At 43.8% G+C, this 16,173-nt stretch overlaps 1 protein-coding gene across 1 annotated transcript in view; it reads right to left on the reverse strand.

The window, feature by feature from the left end:
• Positions 1-16,173, reverse strand: part of LOC114658459 (myosin light chain kinase 2, skeletal/cardiac muscle-like) — an 88,082-nt gene that overhangs the window by 49,689 nt on the left and 22,220 nt on the right. Inside the window, exons 4-5 of the mRNA XM_051932556.1 lie at positions 14,782-15,008; positions 7,854-7,959 (exon numbers count right to left, since the gene is read on the reverse strand). Of these exons, the coding sequence (XP_051788516.1) occupies positions 7,854-7,959; positions 14,782-15,008 (333 nt within the window). The remainder of the gene's footprint in view (positions 1-7,853; positions 7,960-14,781; positions 15,009-16,173) is intronic.

A 16,173-nucleotide genomic window follows, 5' to 3' on the forward strand; every position in this document is an offset into this window, starting at 1 on the left:
AACAAATACAATCAACTCAAGTCCAATGGAATTGTGCACTGTGCAATTCTACAACCATCAACTATTTTGACAGCTACATCCATGTTAATAATAATGTTGATCGCATTATCAACAGTGGCTGCCACAACCTTGACTTTGATACCATACTCCTCCAAGATCTCATCAGTCTCCTCTGCTACAGCTGTCCCTGTCTGTGCGTGGTACACTGGTTTGGTTTTGAGGACTTTTTCTTGAGCCTGGCCATTCCTGACATAATGCAGCGTTACTGTGAGGTAATGATCTTGACTAAAACTTGCCCATCCATCTGCAGTGACGGCTGCCTTCAACACATGTTTCAGCTCAGAAATGGAAACGGATGAAACATCCGGTAAGAGGAGAACACGCAAATTTGACATTCTCTGACTTAGCCTGCAATTAAACACATTCACTTACCGAAAATCGGGGACATCTACTGTGGCAAATGGGTGCAAGCCTTTTACCACAAACTGCGGTGACATTCGTCTATCCTGGCCTGTGTCATTTTACTTTTCCCCGCCTCTGTGAAAGGAGAAGCTACCGGCAGACTGCAGCGAGAACTGCCAACATCTGAGACAGCCAGACTCTGTCTGTCTGTCTCTCTCGTCATGGTCATCTAAATGCAATGCACAGTAATAGCAGGTTTTGCAATAAGGCAAATCGCGCTAACATAATATGCAATGTTAGTTGATTAGTTACCTGCCGTATTAACGGGAGAGGACCTGCAAATGTTACCGCTGCTGCTGGGTTGAGATTCACTAGTCCGGAGCGGATCAAAAACACAACATTCATTTAAGGTTATCGCGTGTTTTGTGTGCAAATGCTTTTGCATATTCGTAGTGTTTCCTCCCTTTGATGAAATATCTACTTTGCAAGTATTGCAAGTTACCCTGTTGTCATCCTTTCTCGTAAAGTGTAACCAAACTTTTGAGCATTTGTGCCGCTTAGGCGCCATGTTTCCTGCTGGGTAAATGACGCTACGCAACGCGGTGACGTCATTCGAGGCGACTGGAATCGATAGGGGAATCGTTTGCAAAAATGGCAAACAATTCCAAGGAATTGAAACAGTGGGAACCGGTTCTCAACAAGAACCGGTTTTCGATTCCCATCCCTAATAGATAGATAGATAGATAGATACTTTATTAATCCCAGGGGGAAATTCACATATTCCAGCAGCAAAAATATTAAATTAAAGAGTAATAAAAAATGCAGATAAAAAAACAGACAATAACTTGAATAATGTTCAACGTTTACCCCCTCTGGTGGAATTGAAGAGTCGCATAGTTTGGGGGAGGAATGATCTTCTCAGTCTGTCAGTGGAGCAGGACAGTGACAGCAGTCTGTCACTGAAACTGCTCCTCTGTCTGGAGATGACACTGTTTAATGGATGTAGTGGATTCTCCATAATTGCTGAGTGCCCGTTGCTCTGCTACGGATGTCAGACCGTCCAGCTCTATGCCAACAATAGAGCCTGCCTTCCTCACCAGTTTGTCCAGGCGTGAGGCATCCTTCTTCTTAATGCTGCCTCCCCAGCACACCACTGCGTAGAAGAGGGCACTCGCCACAACCATCTGATAGAACATCTGCAGCATCTTACTGCAGATGTTGAAGGATGCCAGTCTTCTAAGGAAGTACAGGCGGCTCTGTCCTTTCTTGCACAGAGAATCAGTATTGGCAGTCCAGTCTAATTTATCGTCCAGCTGCACTCCTAGGTATTTATAGGTCTGCACCCTCTGCACACAGTCACCTCTGATGATCACGGGGTCCATGAGGGGCCTAGGTCTCCTAAAATCCACCACCAGTTCCTTGGTTTTGCTGGTGTTCAGTTGTAGGTGGTTTAAGTCGCACCATTTAACAAAGTCTTTGATGAGGTTTCTATACTCCTCTTCCTGTCCACTCCTGATGCAGCCCATGATAGCAGTGTCGTCAGCAAACTTTTGCACGTGGCAGGACTCTGAGTTATATTGGAAGTCCGATGTATATAGGCTGAACAGGACCGGAGAAAGTACAGTCCCCTGCGGCGCTCCTGTGTTGCTGACCACAATGTCAGATCTGCAATTCCCGAGACGCACATACTGAGGTCTGTTTGTAAGATAGTCCACGATCCATGTCACCAGGTATGACTCTACTCCCATCTCTGTCAGCTTGTCCCTAAGGAGCAGAGGTTGGATGGTGTTGAAGGCGCTAGAGAAGTCTAGAAACATAATTCTTACAGCACCACTGCCTCTGTCCAAGTGGGAGAGGGATCGATGTAGCATATAGATGATGGCATCTTCCGCTCCCACCTTCTCCTGGTATGCGAACTGCAGAGGGTCGAGGGCGTGTTGGACCTGTGGCCTCAGGTGGTGAAGCAGCAGCCGCTCCATGGTCTTCATCACATGTGATGTTAGAGCGACAGGCCGGAAGTCATTCAGCTCACCAGGATGTGATACCTTTGGGACTGGGGTGATGCAAGATGTTTTCCAAAGCCTCGGGACTTTCCCCTGTTCCAGGCTCAGGTTGAAGATGCGCTGTAGAGGACCCCCCAGCTCTGATGCACAGACCTTCAGCAGTCGTGGCGATACTCCATCTGGACCTGCTGCTTTGCTGGCACGAAGTTTCCTCAGCTCTCTGCTCACTTGCGCTGCTATAATTGTGGGTGGGGATGTCTCTCCTATGTTGGTATCAGCAGAAGGATGTGTAGAGAGTGCAGTAATCCGAGGTGAGAGTGGGTTAGGGTGGTCAAACCTGTTAAAGAAGATGTTCATTTCGTTTGCTCTCTTCACGTCTCTCTCGATGGTGGCACCCTGCTTCGAGCTGCAGCCAGTGATGATCTTCATCCCATCCCACACTTCCTTCATGCTGTTGTTCTGCAACTTCTGCTCCAGCTTTCTCCTGTACTGCTCCTTCGCCGCCCTGAGCTGGACTCGGAGTTCCTTCCGCACGCGCTTGAGCTCATGCTGATCACCGTCTTTAAAGGCCCTTTTCTTCTGGTTCAAAAGGCCCTTGATGTCACTTGTAATCCATGGCTTGTTGTTAGCATAGCAGCGTACTGTTCTTACTGGAACTAAAGTGTCCATACAGAAGTTGATGTAGTCAGTAGTGCAGTCAACAACCTCCTCAATGTTCTCACTATGTGATCCCTGCAGGATATCCCAGTGTCCGGTGGCTTAGTAAAGGCAAGGTACTGGAGCGTTTTTGGGCACTGCGGAAAGAGCTGGAGACATTTCTGTTGGATCAGAAGAGTGCAAAAGCCAAACCGTTTGTGGATTTCATGAAGAATGACGAGAAAATGGAAATTGTTGCTTTTCTAACGGACATTACTTCCCATCTTAATGACCTTAATATGAAGCTCCAAGGCAAAAACAGCACAGTGTGTGACCTCATGTTAGCTGTCCGTGCTTTCCAGTGGAAGCTGGAGGTGTTCAAATGTGACTTACAGCAGGACCTGCTTCACTTCCCAAGACTTTTGGATTAGACTGCAGGAAAACATCACCATCACAATTATGCTGAATTCCTGGACAAGCTGATTAAAAATTTCCAAACTCGCTTTGAAGATTTCCCTTTGGGAAAACAAGTCTTGCTGTGCATCGAAAATCCATTTCTTGTCAAAAATATTGCAGAATTCTCAAATGAAGCCACAAACGTCTTCCAATGGGCCAGTGCTGCTTCTCTGCAAACAGAGTTAATTGAGCTACAAGAAAACCTAGCACTGCAGGAATCTCACTGTGACCTTGTCACCTTCTGGACAAAGATGGTTACTGCGGCAGGTGTTCCTCTCCTGCAGAAGATGGCCCTTCAAATTCTTACAATGTTTCCCTCAACGTACTGCTGTGAATCTGCCTTTTCCACTATGAACATGGTGAAAAACACATACCGCAACACCCTCACCAATGAACATTTACATCAGTGCCTCCGCCTTGCCCTCACACCTTTTATGCCCAAGTTCAAACAACTGGTGGCACAAAGAAGGTGTCACCTTTCACACTAAAAGGCCTACCATGTCATTTTTTTGTGTATAGTTCTAAAGTTTGGGGATTGCCTTTTTTTGGAGTTCTCTATTTGGAATTTGACAGTCACTTTTCCGGACCTCAGACTGAATGGAAATTTAGTAAGTGGACCTTTCAAATTTATATTTGAGTAGCCCTGTTATATACTATTTGAAACAGGAAAAAATCTAATTCTCACTTAAAGGATCTGTACAAAACTTTTTAAAAACCTGACAGGATCTAATCAATAATATTTTAGAATAAGTTCTTATATACAGGAGAAGATACTGGGAAGAGAATGCTAAGGATAGAGCTGCCAGGCAAGAGGAAAAGAGGAAGGCCTACGAGAAGTTTTATGAATGTGCCGAGAGGGGACATGCAGGTGATGGGTGTAACAGAACAAGATGCAGAGGACAGAAAGATATGGAAGAAGATGCTCCGCTGTGGCAACCACTAATGGGAGCAGCCGTAAGAAGAAGAAGAACTTATTTCCCTCTTTACTGCTCTCAAAGTTTTGCTCTGGCTGATGGCTGTCCTCTCTTTCTCATGGGTGGGGGCTGAATTGAATTTAGTTTTGTTCATTTTGACTTGATTTTATGGAGCTAGGGATTCCCAGACATTTTTCATTCCCGTATTCCCGGGAATGAAACTGCTGTAATTCCTGGGAAAACGGGAACGGCCAAGCTCGCATATATAGCGTTTAAAAGTGTAAAAATCGATCAAGAAATAACAGAGTTATAATTGAAAATAATTAAGTTGGCGCCATTGCTGCAGCTTGCACTTCATCAGACAACAGCTTTGAACAGCAACTTGAAATTGCAATGCGTCAGTCTGTTGCATCCGCATCATCTGTGCTAAGACACTTGCCATCACAGAATGATGACAAGAAACTGGATGCATGAGTAAAAGCTGAAATGGCGGTGTTTCAGAGCAACAGTAAGCGCGGGCGTTGTTTAGAACAAGTGTATCAGTATCTGATGACTGTGCCGCCTACTTCAGTGGAGGCAGAGCGTGCTTTCTCAGCGGCTGGCGTACTTCTGAACGAAGGTGCGCTCTCGCATGGACGACCACACGCTGGACACGTTAATAATAAAAATTAATTACATTTATATTGCGCGTTTCTCAGTACTCAAAGCGCTATCCACACAGGGAGGAACCAGGAAGCAAACCCACAATCTTCCACAGTCTCCTTACTGCAAAGCAGCAGCACTACCACTGCGCCACCTGTGAGGTCGTTGTGCTTTCTACGCTTTTATTACCGCAACTAAAGATACATGTACTTCTATAACATCATGAACTGCTTGTAGATAAGGTTAGTCTTTTATTTGTGTCAACATATAGCAGTAGTTTTATTAAAAATAAGTGTTGGTCGTTCTAAAACCGTGCACATGTGAGATGCCCGTGCACTGTGTCATCCCGGGCGCCCGGGATTCCCGGGAATGAAATGCGGGATTCCCGAATTCCCGGGAAGGGATAAACACGTCCGGGAATGGATTCCCTATATGGAACGTCACATGCTTTTAATAAATTCAATAAAAGTTAAAATAAATCCAATAAAATTTTAAATAAATAAATAACGAACCCTGGCGATCGGACCATGGTTTTATACCGCAAGCCCTTTTGCCCATCCAATTCTCATTTACGTTACCCACGGTCTCCCAATAAACCATCACGTCTGGATGTGCACCAAACGACAACACCTGCTCAGGTTCGGTCCACCTTATTTAAACGTCCCCTCACTCACTCACACGTGCGCGTACTCGTACTCGTGTGTCTTGGTGACGTGAAGGCTCCTCGTTCAGCCTCTGGTAAGTGAGTGCTGTTTATTTTCACCCGCTTTTACTTCCATTCCCTTTGCCGGTGTTCCAACTAAACATTCTACCCATCGAAATGATCTACTTACTGATACTACGCATGCGCAGACCAAAATTACGCAACTTTTCTCGAAGCTTACAAACTGCTTGTCGATCTGTCTTACCTAGTGTTGAAGTTTGAGGTAAGTGTTACTGTATTTCAGTAATACGTATGCTTTTCTTAGCCTTACTACATTAATGAATTTATTACAGTTTACTGCATAGGTATTTTTAACTGATAACATGGTATAACGTTATAAGTTTAATGCTACGACTTACAATAAATGGATGGGTGTAACATATACGGTGTATATACCATTCTTGCCAAGTAATCTGTTGCTTTTGTTGACACAGTGTGTAATAAATAAACTGTTAATTTAATGTGCTAATTACAAATTGTTTATTTTGCTTTTTTAAGCTATGGAAAAAAAGTGGGAAGAAATTTATAACTTTTTGTCTGCGGGATCATACCCTGATGGGTATGATAAGTCTCAGAGACAAGGCCTCAGGAGATATTCCTCCAAATTCACTCTGAAGGGTTAGTATAATAAACACTATATATCTGATGTTCTATGAATTTAATTCTGGCATTAAATAAGTATTACTTTCAATCTAGAAGGGGAACTCTTCTTTGGAAGTAGGAGGGTCATCAAGACCAAAAAGGAGGCAAGGGAGCTGTTCAAGGAGTTCCACACCTCTCCTATTGGCGGGCACACAGGTGTATTGAAAACCCACACTGCCATGTGCTCCAGATTCTACTGGCTTGGCATGTCTGTGGATGTTGATAACTGGGTATGTTTTTTCCATATTATTGTTTTTTGAAATAAAAATAATATTTATTTTAAATAACTAAAATATTGTGTATGGTTTTTACTTTGATTATTTTCATGTTAAAGGTTTTGGAGTGCGACAAATGCCAAAAGGTAGGATGTTTAGTTAGTGTTATTTACCCCATCGAGATGATCTACCCATGTGTATAATAAAGGTAGGATGTTTAGTTAGTGTTATTTACCCCATCGAGATGATCTACCCATATGCATTATAAAGGTAGGATATTTAGTTAGTGTTATTTACCCCATCGAGATGATCTACCCATATGCATTATAAAGGTAGGATGTTTCGATAAGGTAGTACCAATCGATAGATACATCTGTCGAAATAAACTACGGTAGGATACTTCGACAAAGTAGGATAAATCGTCAGAACACCGGCTACTCTGAAACTGAGCTCTCTATCCTTCTGATTTGTTTCTCTGAATTTAAATATAGCACTTTTGCCTTCGGACAGCATGGTGGCGCAGTGGTAGCGCTGCTGCCTTACAGTATGGAGACCTGGGTTTGCTTCCGGGGTCCTCCCTGCGTGGAGTTTGCATGTTCTCTCCAGGTTTGTGTGGGTTTCCTCCGGATACTCTGGTTTCCTCCTACAGTGCAAAGACATGCAGGTTAGGTGCATTGGAGATCCTAAATTGTCCCTAGTGTGTGGGTGTGTATGTGCCCTGCAGTGGGCAGGCGCCCTGCCCAGGATTTCTTCCTGCCTTGCACCCTGTGTTTGGCTCCAGCAGACCCGCGTGACCCTGTGATGGGATATAGTAGGTTGGAGAATGACTGACTGACTGACTGACTGACTGACTTTCTCCTTCTGTCCTGAAGCGATTACGGGAGCGCGCCTCCACACTTGGCAACCAGAAACTGTGAGTGCGCTCGAAAGACGGCTTGAGATGCATACCTCGGAGTCGGCCAGTTCGAGCCCCAGTGCTTGCTCTTCGGAGTGCCTGTATGCCTCCAGGCAGCCCTTTGAGCAACTTTGTGCCTGTGAAACTTTGTGCCGCGGCCGTTAGGGGGCACTAAAACTTTATTTCTCCAACATTTTTTCCCCCAATGCCCCTCTCAAGTCAAGTGGCAGTCTCTATATTTGCTTTTTTTCTACAGCCACTTAACCTGGCTTATCACTGAATCATCACAATATGGGATGCTACAAGTAACAGGTGCAAAAATTCACAGAAATTCAACCTTCCTACCCTCCGAGGAGCTCCTTGGTGTTAATGTGGAATAGAGTGCTGGGCAGGCCAGAAGAAATGGTGACAAAGCGATGTTCAAATGAAGCTGCTGGAGGGGGGCTGTCATCTAGAAGAAAGAAAAAAAAAAATTAAATAAGTGGACAAGGAAGGCTGAGATGTTACTCCTGAGAACCAAAACCAGCGCACTTCAATACCGAGATATATTCCATTATTCCAAGCTCACTGACTGGGCACATAGGGGCACATGTTGGGCCCGATGTCTGGCACGGAGCTCAGCCTAAACACAGTCCATGAGGAATATGCAACTTCTCCACCTTGTTGGTCCAAGTTCTCTCCAGGCGGCACTTGATTTCCCTCATACCTCCGAAAAATCTGCATACTGTGTCAACTGGTAATGCTAAATTGGTCAAGAATGACTAAATCACAAGTTCCCATAACCTGGGTTGCCCCAAAGCAAGATAGTATTTCAGGGAGGGCATCAAAGAGGAAGGCTGCGTCGTGATTCAGCAAAATCGAGTGTGGTGCCTTTATGGCAGTGTGCTATCACTTGTAGGTCATTTGTTAGTTCATGCTCCCGTTCTGTGATATGACAAGAATCAAGCACTGCAAACACAATTGTCACCTGTGAATGAGCTGCAGAAGCGTGCGTTCTCTGAGGTTCCCTGCTGACGGTGGAGTGTTCTTAAAGATGAATAACTTTTATAAGAATTTGGACCTTGCTTTTATTTCTTAGCGAAAGCTGAGGTCTAATATTGATTTCTGAGCAGGCCCTGATTGTGTAATGTCACTGATTTCGAGGTTTGATTGACGTTTCTGCCATTTACAAGGTGGGCTAAACTGAATGAAACACCCGCTGCTTACACTCGGCTCATCTCTCCTACTGGCGGTCCTGGTAGTAGCTCAGCAATTTCAACTGCACAGCACAATCTGTTCTTTCACTGCAATGCAGATGTTATTGGGAGACAAAGCTCATAAACTGGGTTTCATTGCTTACTGGTGTGCCAGCACCCACTGCTTCACGGAGGTCTCCAAACCCCCGAAACTCCTCGGTCGTTGATCGTGGGTCATTTGCCTTGTGGTGCTTGTTGCTTCACGGAATACCCCAAACCACAGATCGTCAATCAAGCATCTAAGCATCACAGGGGACACATTCGCAAGACTATTCAGATTTATAAAGGTGCATTGCTCAATTTAAATTTCAGGTTTATGCACTGAAGTCAAAAGCTTTTTTTCTTTAGTTTATCTGGAGTAAAAATTATTTAAATTCTTCAGCAAAATAAAAATCTCATCCATCTTGGAGAAAAACTAACAACCACAAATTGAATGTGAGCATCAGTGAAGTAGCTGGAAACACCCAGACGAAGCTGAACTTGGCGCTAAATGCACATTTGATTTGTTCTCTGACATGTTTATCAGTGTTCTCCATAATGTTTGGGACAAAGACACATTTTTCCTTGATTTCCCCCTCCACTCCAAAGTTTACAATTACAAATCAAACAATTCAGACATCGTGATTAAAGTGTGTATTGCAGACTTTCATTTTAAGGGGATTTGCACACATTTCGGACACACAACATTTTTTCTACATCGCCCTCCCATTTTAGGTAACCATGATGTTTGGGGACAAGTTTTTGTGATTCCTCAGGTGGGTTTCATGGCTTCAAAAGATACCTCAGATCACTTCTACCCTTTGGAGTCTATAGTCGCCATTGTTCAGCATGAGGACAAGAGCTGTGCCAGTGAAAGTCAAAGAAGCCATTATGAGACAGAAGAACAAGTATTAAACCATTGCAGATATCGGTAAGATCTTAGTATGACCGTATCATTCAGCTCAATTGCAACGTTCACAGGTTGGATCTTGCCCTGGAAACATTTTAGACAATTTTAAACAAGATAAATTTGCTCAATGAAAGATTTTAAGTTGAATAATTGAATGCTTTGCGCATGTGGAGCTCGAGTGAATTGGCTGACTTCCACTCCTTTTCTGAAATGTTGTGTGAGAGATCCTTTCCCCACTGAACTCTGGGATCTTTAAAAGGAAGGGACTTTAAAATGGTTCTATATACTTTAGACCAGGGGTGTCCAACTCTGGTCCGGGTGGGCCACAGTGGCTGCTGGTAGGCCAAGGAAGACCTCCACTGATGATCACAGAAGAATTCTTAGTATGGTAAAGAAAAAGCCCCAAACTTCTGTCTGACAGCTCAGAAACAGTCTTCAGGGGACGGATGTTTGTGTGGCAGAGATGACTATAAGCAGAAGACTTCATGAGCAGAAACACAAAGGATGCTACACTGCAAGATGCAAACCACAAAGACAAGATGGCCAGATTACAGTTTGTGAAAAAGGACTTAAAGAAGCCTGTAGAATTCTGGAAAAAGGGCTTGTGGACAGACGAGACAAAGATGAACCTCAATCAGAGTGATGGCGAGAGCAAAGTGTAGAGGAGAAGAGGAACTGCCTGGGATCCAAAGCAGACCACCTCATCTGTTAAACATGGTGCTGGGGGTGTTATGGCTTGGGCATGTATGGCTGCCACAGGTACTGGCAGACTTCTCTTCATTGATGATGGAACTGCTGCCAGCAGTGGCACAATGAATTCTGAGGTGTAGAAACATCTGATCTGCTCAGGTTCAGTCAGTGTCTCCAAACTCAGTGGACGGCGCTTCATCCTACAACAAGATAACAAGCCAAACAGACTGCTGAAGCCACACAGGAGTTTGTCAAAGCTAAAAAATGGAACATTCTGGAATGGCCAGGCCACTCACCTGACTTAAATCCATCTGAACAGGCCTTCCATGTGTGGAAGAGAACACTTAAGGGGACAAGCCCCTGAAACAAGCAGGAGCTGAAGATGGCTGCACTAGAGAAGACCCCCAGCACCTGCTGATGTCTATGAATTGCAGACTTCAAGCCATCATTGCATGTGAAGGATATGCGACAAAGTCCTAAATATGACAAAGGCTTTAATAGATCTGTCATTGCTGTGTCCAAACATTATGGTGCCCTGAAGTGCGCTGAACTGGTAAAAAAGCATTTAATCACAGGTCTGAATTGTTTGATTTGTAATTGTAAACTGAGGAGCAGAGGAGTAAGTCAAGGAATAATGTGTTTTTGTCCCAAACATTATGAAGGCCACTCTAATTATATGCTTTATTAAGGTTAAAGGTGGTGGTTACGTTCTTTCTGGTTTGATCCTTTTCAGTTTTAGGGTATTTTCCAAAGGGGCAGTCGCGACACCAATGTCCACAAAACTGTGATGAAAACGGTGGCATGTGGAGAGCATCAAGTCAGTCCTTATGTGGGTTTTAGTGTTACGTCTTCAGCTTCTTGTGCTCCAAACCCTTTTTGTTAGAAATCACTGGCAGTAATGGAAAACAATTCTTTGAATATTATGTCTCAGACTCAGATGAGACTTGTAGCGGGATTTCTACAGTATATTTATTCATTTGTTCATCTGTTCATTATGTTACTATTCAAACAACATGCCCTGGATTACTAAGGAACTCTAAAGTCTCCTGAATGAGAAATAGAGAAGATCTTTCAAGTCTAATCACAAAGAGGATCTGAAGGACGTGTGGCACATGCTAAAGAAAAAGCTGAGTGAAGGAAAGGAAACTCCCTCAGAATAACATGAAGGATATCTGAAGTGGACTGGGCATAATTACTGGACTCGAGCAATCCAGGGCTCAGGTGCCAGAAGGGGATGTGGACAAAGCTAACACCCTGAACCAAATTTGTAATAGATATTCCCTCCCAATTCCACCTTCTTCCAATGACCAGTCTCCTCACACAATCCCTACATCATTAACAATTCCCACCACGTCAACTGGAATGGCCAGTGATGTCCACCTCTGACCATCAGTGTAAGTAAGGAGACAACTTTGTAGAAGCCACACACAGGAAAAGTCATGGGACCAGATGGAGTCAATCCTCGAGTTCTTAAGGCCTGTGCTGACCAACTTTGTGGTGCCCTCTGTCACCTAATCAATCTGTCACTTAAGGCTTCAGGAAGTGTCACTGCTGTGTAAGACATCCTTTGTTGTTCCTGTTCCAAAGAAGGCAGAGGCCTCTTCACCTAATGACTACAGACAAGTGGTACTTAACATCTCACGTCATGAAGACCTTTGAGAGAAGGGAGCTGGACAATATGAGTCTTCTTGTGGTAGACCACCTGGACCCACTGCAGTTGTCCTATAGGAGTGGAGGATACAATCATCTCTCTGCTCCACAAGGCTTATTCTCACCTGGACAAAGATGGCAACACTGTGAGGATTCTGTTGTTTGATTTTTCCAGTGCCTTCCATGCCATCCAGCTATCCCTGTTAAGGGGTAAACTCAAAGATATGCAGGTGGACAAGCCTATGATGTCCTCCTGATAATGGACTCTCTGTCAGGCAGACTGCAGGACTGTGTCTCAGATATGAATGTGAGCACCACAAGGAACAAGCCTGTCTGCTTTTCTCTTCACTCTGTACAATTCAGACTACAAATATCACAGCAGGTCAGGCCACAGATTGCAGAAATTCTCAGATAATTCTGCACTTATGGGGGGGTGAGACAGAGGAGGGGAGTCAGGTGGAGAAGTTTTTTTTTTTGGTGCAACGAGAATTGTCTGCATCTTAACATCAGCAAAAGCAAGGAACTTCTTGTTGACTTTTGATGCACCAAAGACCCTCTGTGTTTGGTCTGTATTCAAGGAGAGGATGTAGAGGTGGTCCACTCCTACAAGTACTTGGGATCCATATTAATGACTCGTTGAACTGGGCTCATAACACAAAAAAACTACAGTATATAAGAAAGGGCAGAGCAGCCCCATTTCTTAGGAGACTCTGTGCCTTTTTTATGGGAAGTGACATCCTTCACATCTTCTATAACTCTGTGATGGCCAGTGCGATTATCTACATTGGTGTGCTGGGCTGGTAACATCACATTAAGACAGGCCCACCGAATCAACAAGCTAATTAGAAGGGCAGACTCAGTTATAGGACACAATCTGGACCCTCTGGAGTTAGTAGAGGGGGAGAGAATAAAATAAAACTGAGTGCCATTATGAGCAATGCTGCACATCCTCTCTGTGACACACCAACACTGAGGACTTTCATCCAACAAATTATTCAGCAGAAGTGCGGCAAGAAACACTAGAGGGGCTCCTTTATACTGACAGCAATACACCTGCATAATGCAGCACTGCGACTGTGACTGCCACGGTCAGGTCATGTTGGGGAGCATCCACTGGTACAGCACACTTGCAGCACCCACCACACAAAAAAACAGCTCAGGATCCAGATTGGCAACCCCCCAGGCAGACACGCTCTCGAGTCCCACCCTTCAGAAATGTCCATCGTTCTGCCATAGCCAGGTGTTACGAGGGTGTCCCCTTGGCCTGGCCCAGCCACTCAGGTCCTGGACAATGAGTTGGATTTCACTTGGGTAATCGCGCCACATGGCTGTAGTGCCATAACTGATGCTCCCTCACAATTCAGGTCATGTGCCTCATTTAGGACTCTGTGAGCAACACAAAGTCAGACCAGCGGTGCTCAAGGATTCTCTGAAGAGACACAGTACTGAAGGAGTGCAGTCTTCATCTCAGGTCACTGGATAGCATCCATGTCTCACAACCATATAGCAAGAAAGGGAGCACCAGGACTCTAAAGACTTGGACCTTTGTACTTTTGCAAAGATATCTGGAGTGCTCCCTATATCTATGTGACAGCTGAGTCCGAAGTTTTATTTCTTTTTAAATTTTGTTTTTTTAGTCATTATTGTGTGTATTCAGACTATAGAGTGTGTATATATTTATTTATTTAATGATCTGTCTATGCATTTCCTTATTTCCCAGTGGGGACCAATAAAGTATCTATCTATCTATCTATCTATCTATCTATCTATCTATCTATCTATCTATCTATCTATCTATCTATCTATCTATCTATCTATCTATTGTCACACACGTGCTCATGGGAAACAGCTGAAGGGCCTAAACACTAGTAATTCTACACCAGGCCAGGGGGCGGCGGAGTGTACTGAGTATCTCTCTCAGTCCCTTGCAGACCTTTCCCAGGAAATCCCGCCTGTTGCCGGCTCCAAGGATGACATCACTTCCGGGCACGAGGATGCCACTCCCAGTTCCTGCACCGATGATGTCATTTCCCTTCCAGGCCTTTAAAACTGCCATCTTTCCTCAGTACAGGCAGTTCTGTTCTGGACTCTGACCTATGCACATCGTGCTATTAAAAAAGCAATTTTGCAGCCGAGAAAATATTATACGGGGGCTGCCCCAACTCTTTATGATGTGTATAAAAATACACATACAGTATAAAAATAAAAATTTTAGAAGTACAGAATAGAATTTAACAGTAGATGATATCCCATAATATGATTTGGATTTGTTTAGAGTCCTGGAGACCTCAGACATCAAGCTGCCTCCCCCATTTGGCCAGTGCTGGGCCAGCCAATCCGGGGTGAAGTCACCATCAGGGGTGACTTTACCTTACACAGGCAAAACAACTTGGCAGGTGGGCCATGGCACCAAGTGCCACATTTGAGTACTGAGAAGTGAAACAGAATAGGTGAGGGTTAGTAACAAATTATAACTATCATGTTACTTATGTTTTAGTGCTAATGACTAACAACAGAGATGCAGTCTATACAGTCGATCAGCAGCTCTAGTCAGGGTGTGCTAAACTGAAGTAGTGAGTCTTCAGCCAGGATTTCCCCTTGGGATTAATAAAGTATCTATCTATCTATCTATCTATCTATCTATCTATCTATCTATCTATCTATCTATCTATCTATCTATCTATCTATCTATCTATCTATCTATCTATCTATCTATCTATCTATCTATCTATCTATCTATCTATCTATTCTTCCCCAGTCCAAAACATTTCAAGGAAAATGATGTTGAAATAAAAAAGTAAAATCCTACCAATGACTTTAACACATGCAGACCCCTTCTGAGGGACATCTTCTCCCTTGGGCTCTGCCAGTGTGACTCTGATTTCGATGGGGGTGTGTGGTCTCATGCGCTCTGCAATAAGGGCATTCGTGGTCACCAGGCAGTCAGGGGTCTTTGCCGTCACCTCCGGACTGATGATACTCATCACTTGTGAAGCCGCTGCATTAGGATCCAATACACTTCTTCGTAGCTCATAACTATATACAAAGTAAAGCAAAGAATAAGCTTCAGAGAAGAAATGAATTCAGTGAGGTAGAGTCATGTTCCTTGCATCGATGCATTTCCAGAGTCTCTGATTTTAACACTCGCCATTACTTCATCTGTTTCTCCAGACTCACTTGTTACAGTGTGCGGCTGAAGCCTCATTAGGTGCAAGGCAGGGACCAACAGTGGATGGCATGCAAAATTGAATTTGCAGTCAAAAAAATAAGCATTTTGTCACACAAAACAAATTCATGAAAGAAATTTGCACTTAGCTACCAGTGAAATTTGTGTCTTTGAGACAAGAAGAAAGACGTTTTACTCCTGTCTGGAAACAGCTACATGAATCAGTTCTGCACATGTCTGCTTGTCATTAAGTATTAAAATAAAGATCTCTAGTGATAAAATTCACCCGACTCAGTTTTTGTCACGTATTGATAATTTGTTGAGCTGCCAGACATGATCTAATAGCACAATCAAAATCCTAAAGATGCATCTGAGACAGAAAAGAAACACGAAGCTCCACAGTGCCCAGAGTTTGCATATCCTCAACCTCCTCTGCAGGAATCAAGAAACAGGTAAGGGCCGATGCCAGGTAATGGCAGAGTAGGGCAGTTTGTGGTGCAGGTTCCCGTGCAGTGACATTTTCCTACAAAAATAACACGGTAATGTGCTTTGGTGTGTCTTCGTGTGGAAAATATGCAACCTGTCGCATGATTAAAAAATAGAGCTGGTTTTCCCGGTATGTGACAGATTACGTGTGTTATGCAGCTGCTGAAAAGAACACAGGTGAACACAGAAGTGTGAACGAATCTTTAGGAGGCAATATTCCTTGCTTTCCACCTTCCTAAAAAATGTAAAAACCTCCCAAATTTCTTTGGGAAAATTTTGAAGGAGATTAGTCCAGTGGATCGAGACTGTAACTTTAAAATGAGTACATCAAGAACATGGGGACACAGTTGGAAACTTGTTAAATGTCCTACAACCATTGGGAAGTTCTTCTTTACACAGAGAACCCCAGACACCTGAATTAAGCTACCAAGTAGCGTGGTTAACGGTAAGACTTTAGGGACTTTCAAAAGTCGACTTGATGTTATTTTGGAGGACTTAAGTGGATAGGACTGGCGAGCTTTGTTGGGCTGAATGGTCTGTTCTCGTCTG

Source organism: Erpetoichthys calabaricus, chromosome 10, assembly GCF_900747795.2.
Source record: "Erpetoichthys calabaricus chromosome 10, fErpCal1.3, whole genome shotgun sequence".
NCBI classification, from domain to species: Eukaryota; Metazoa; Chordata; class Cladistia; order Polypteriformes; family Polypteridae; genus Erpetoichthys; species Erpetoichthys calabaricus.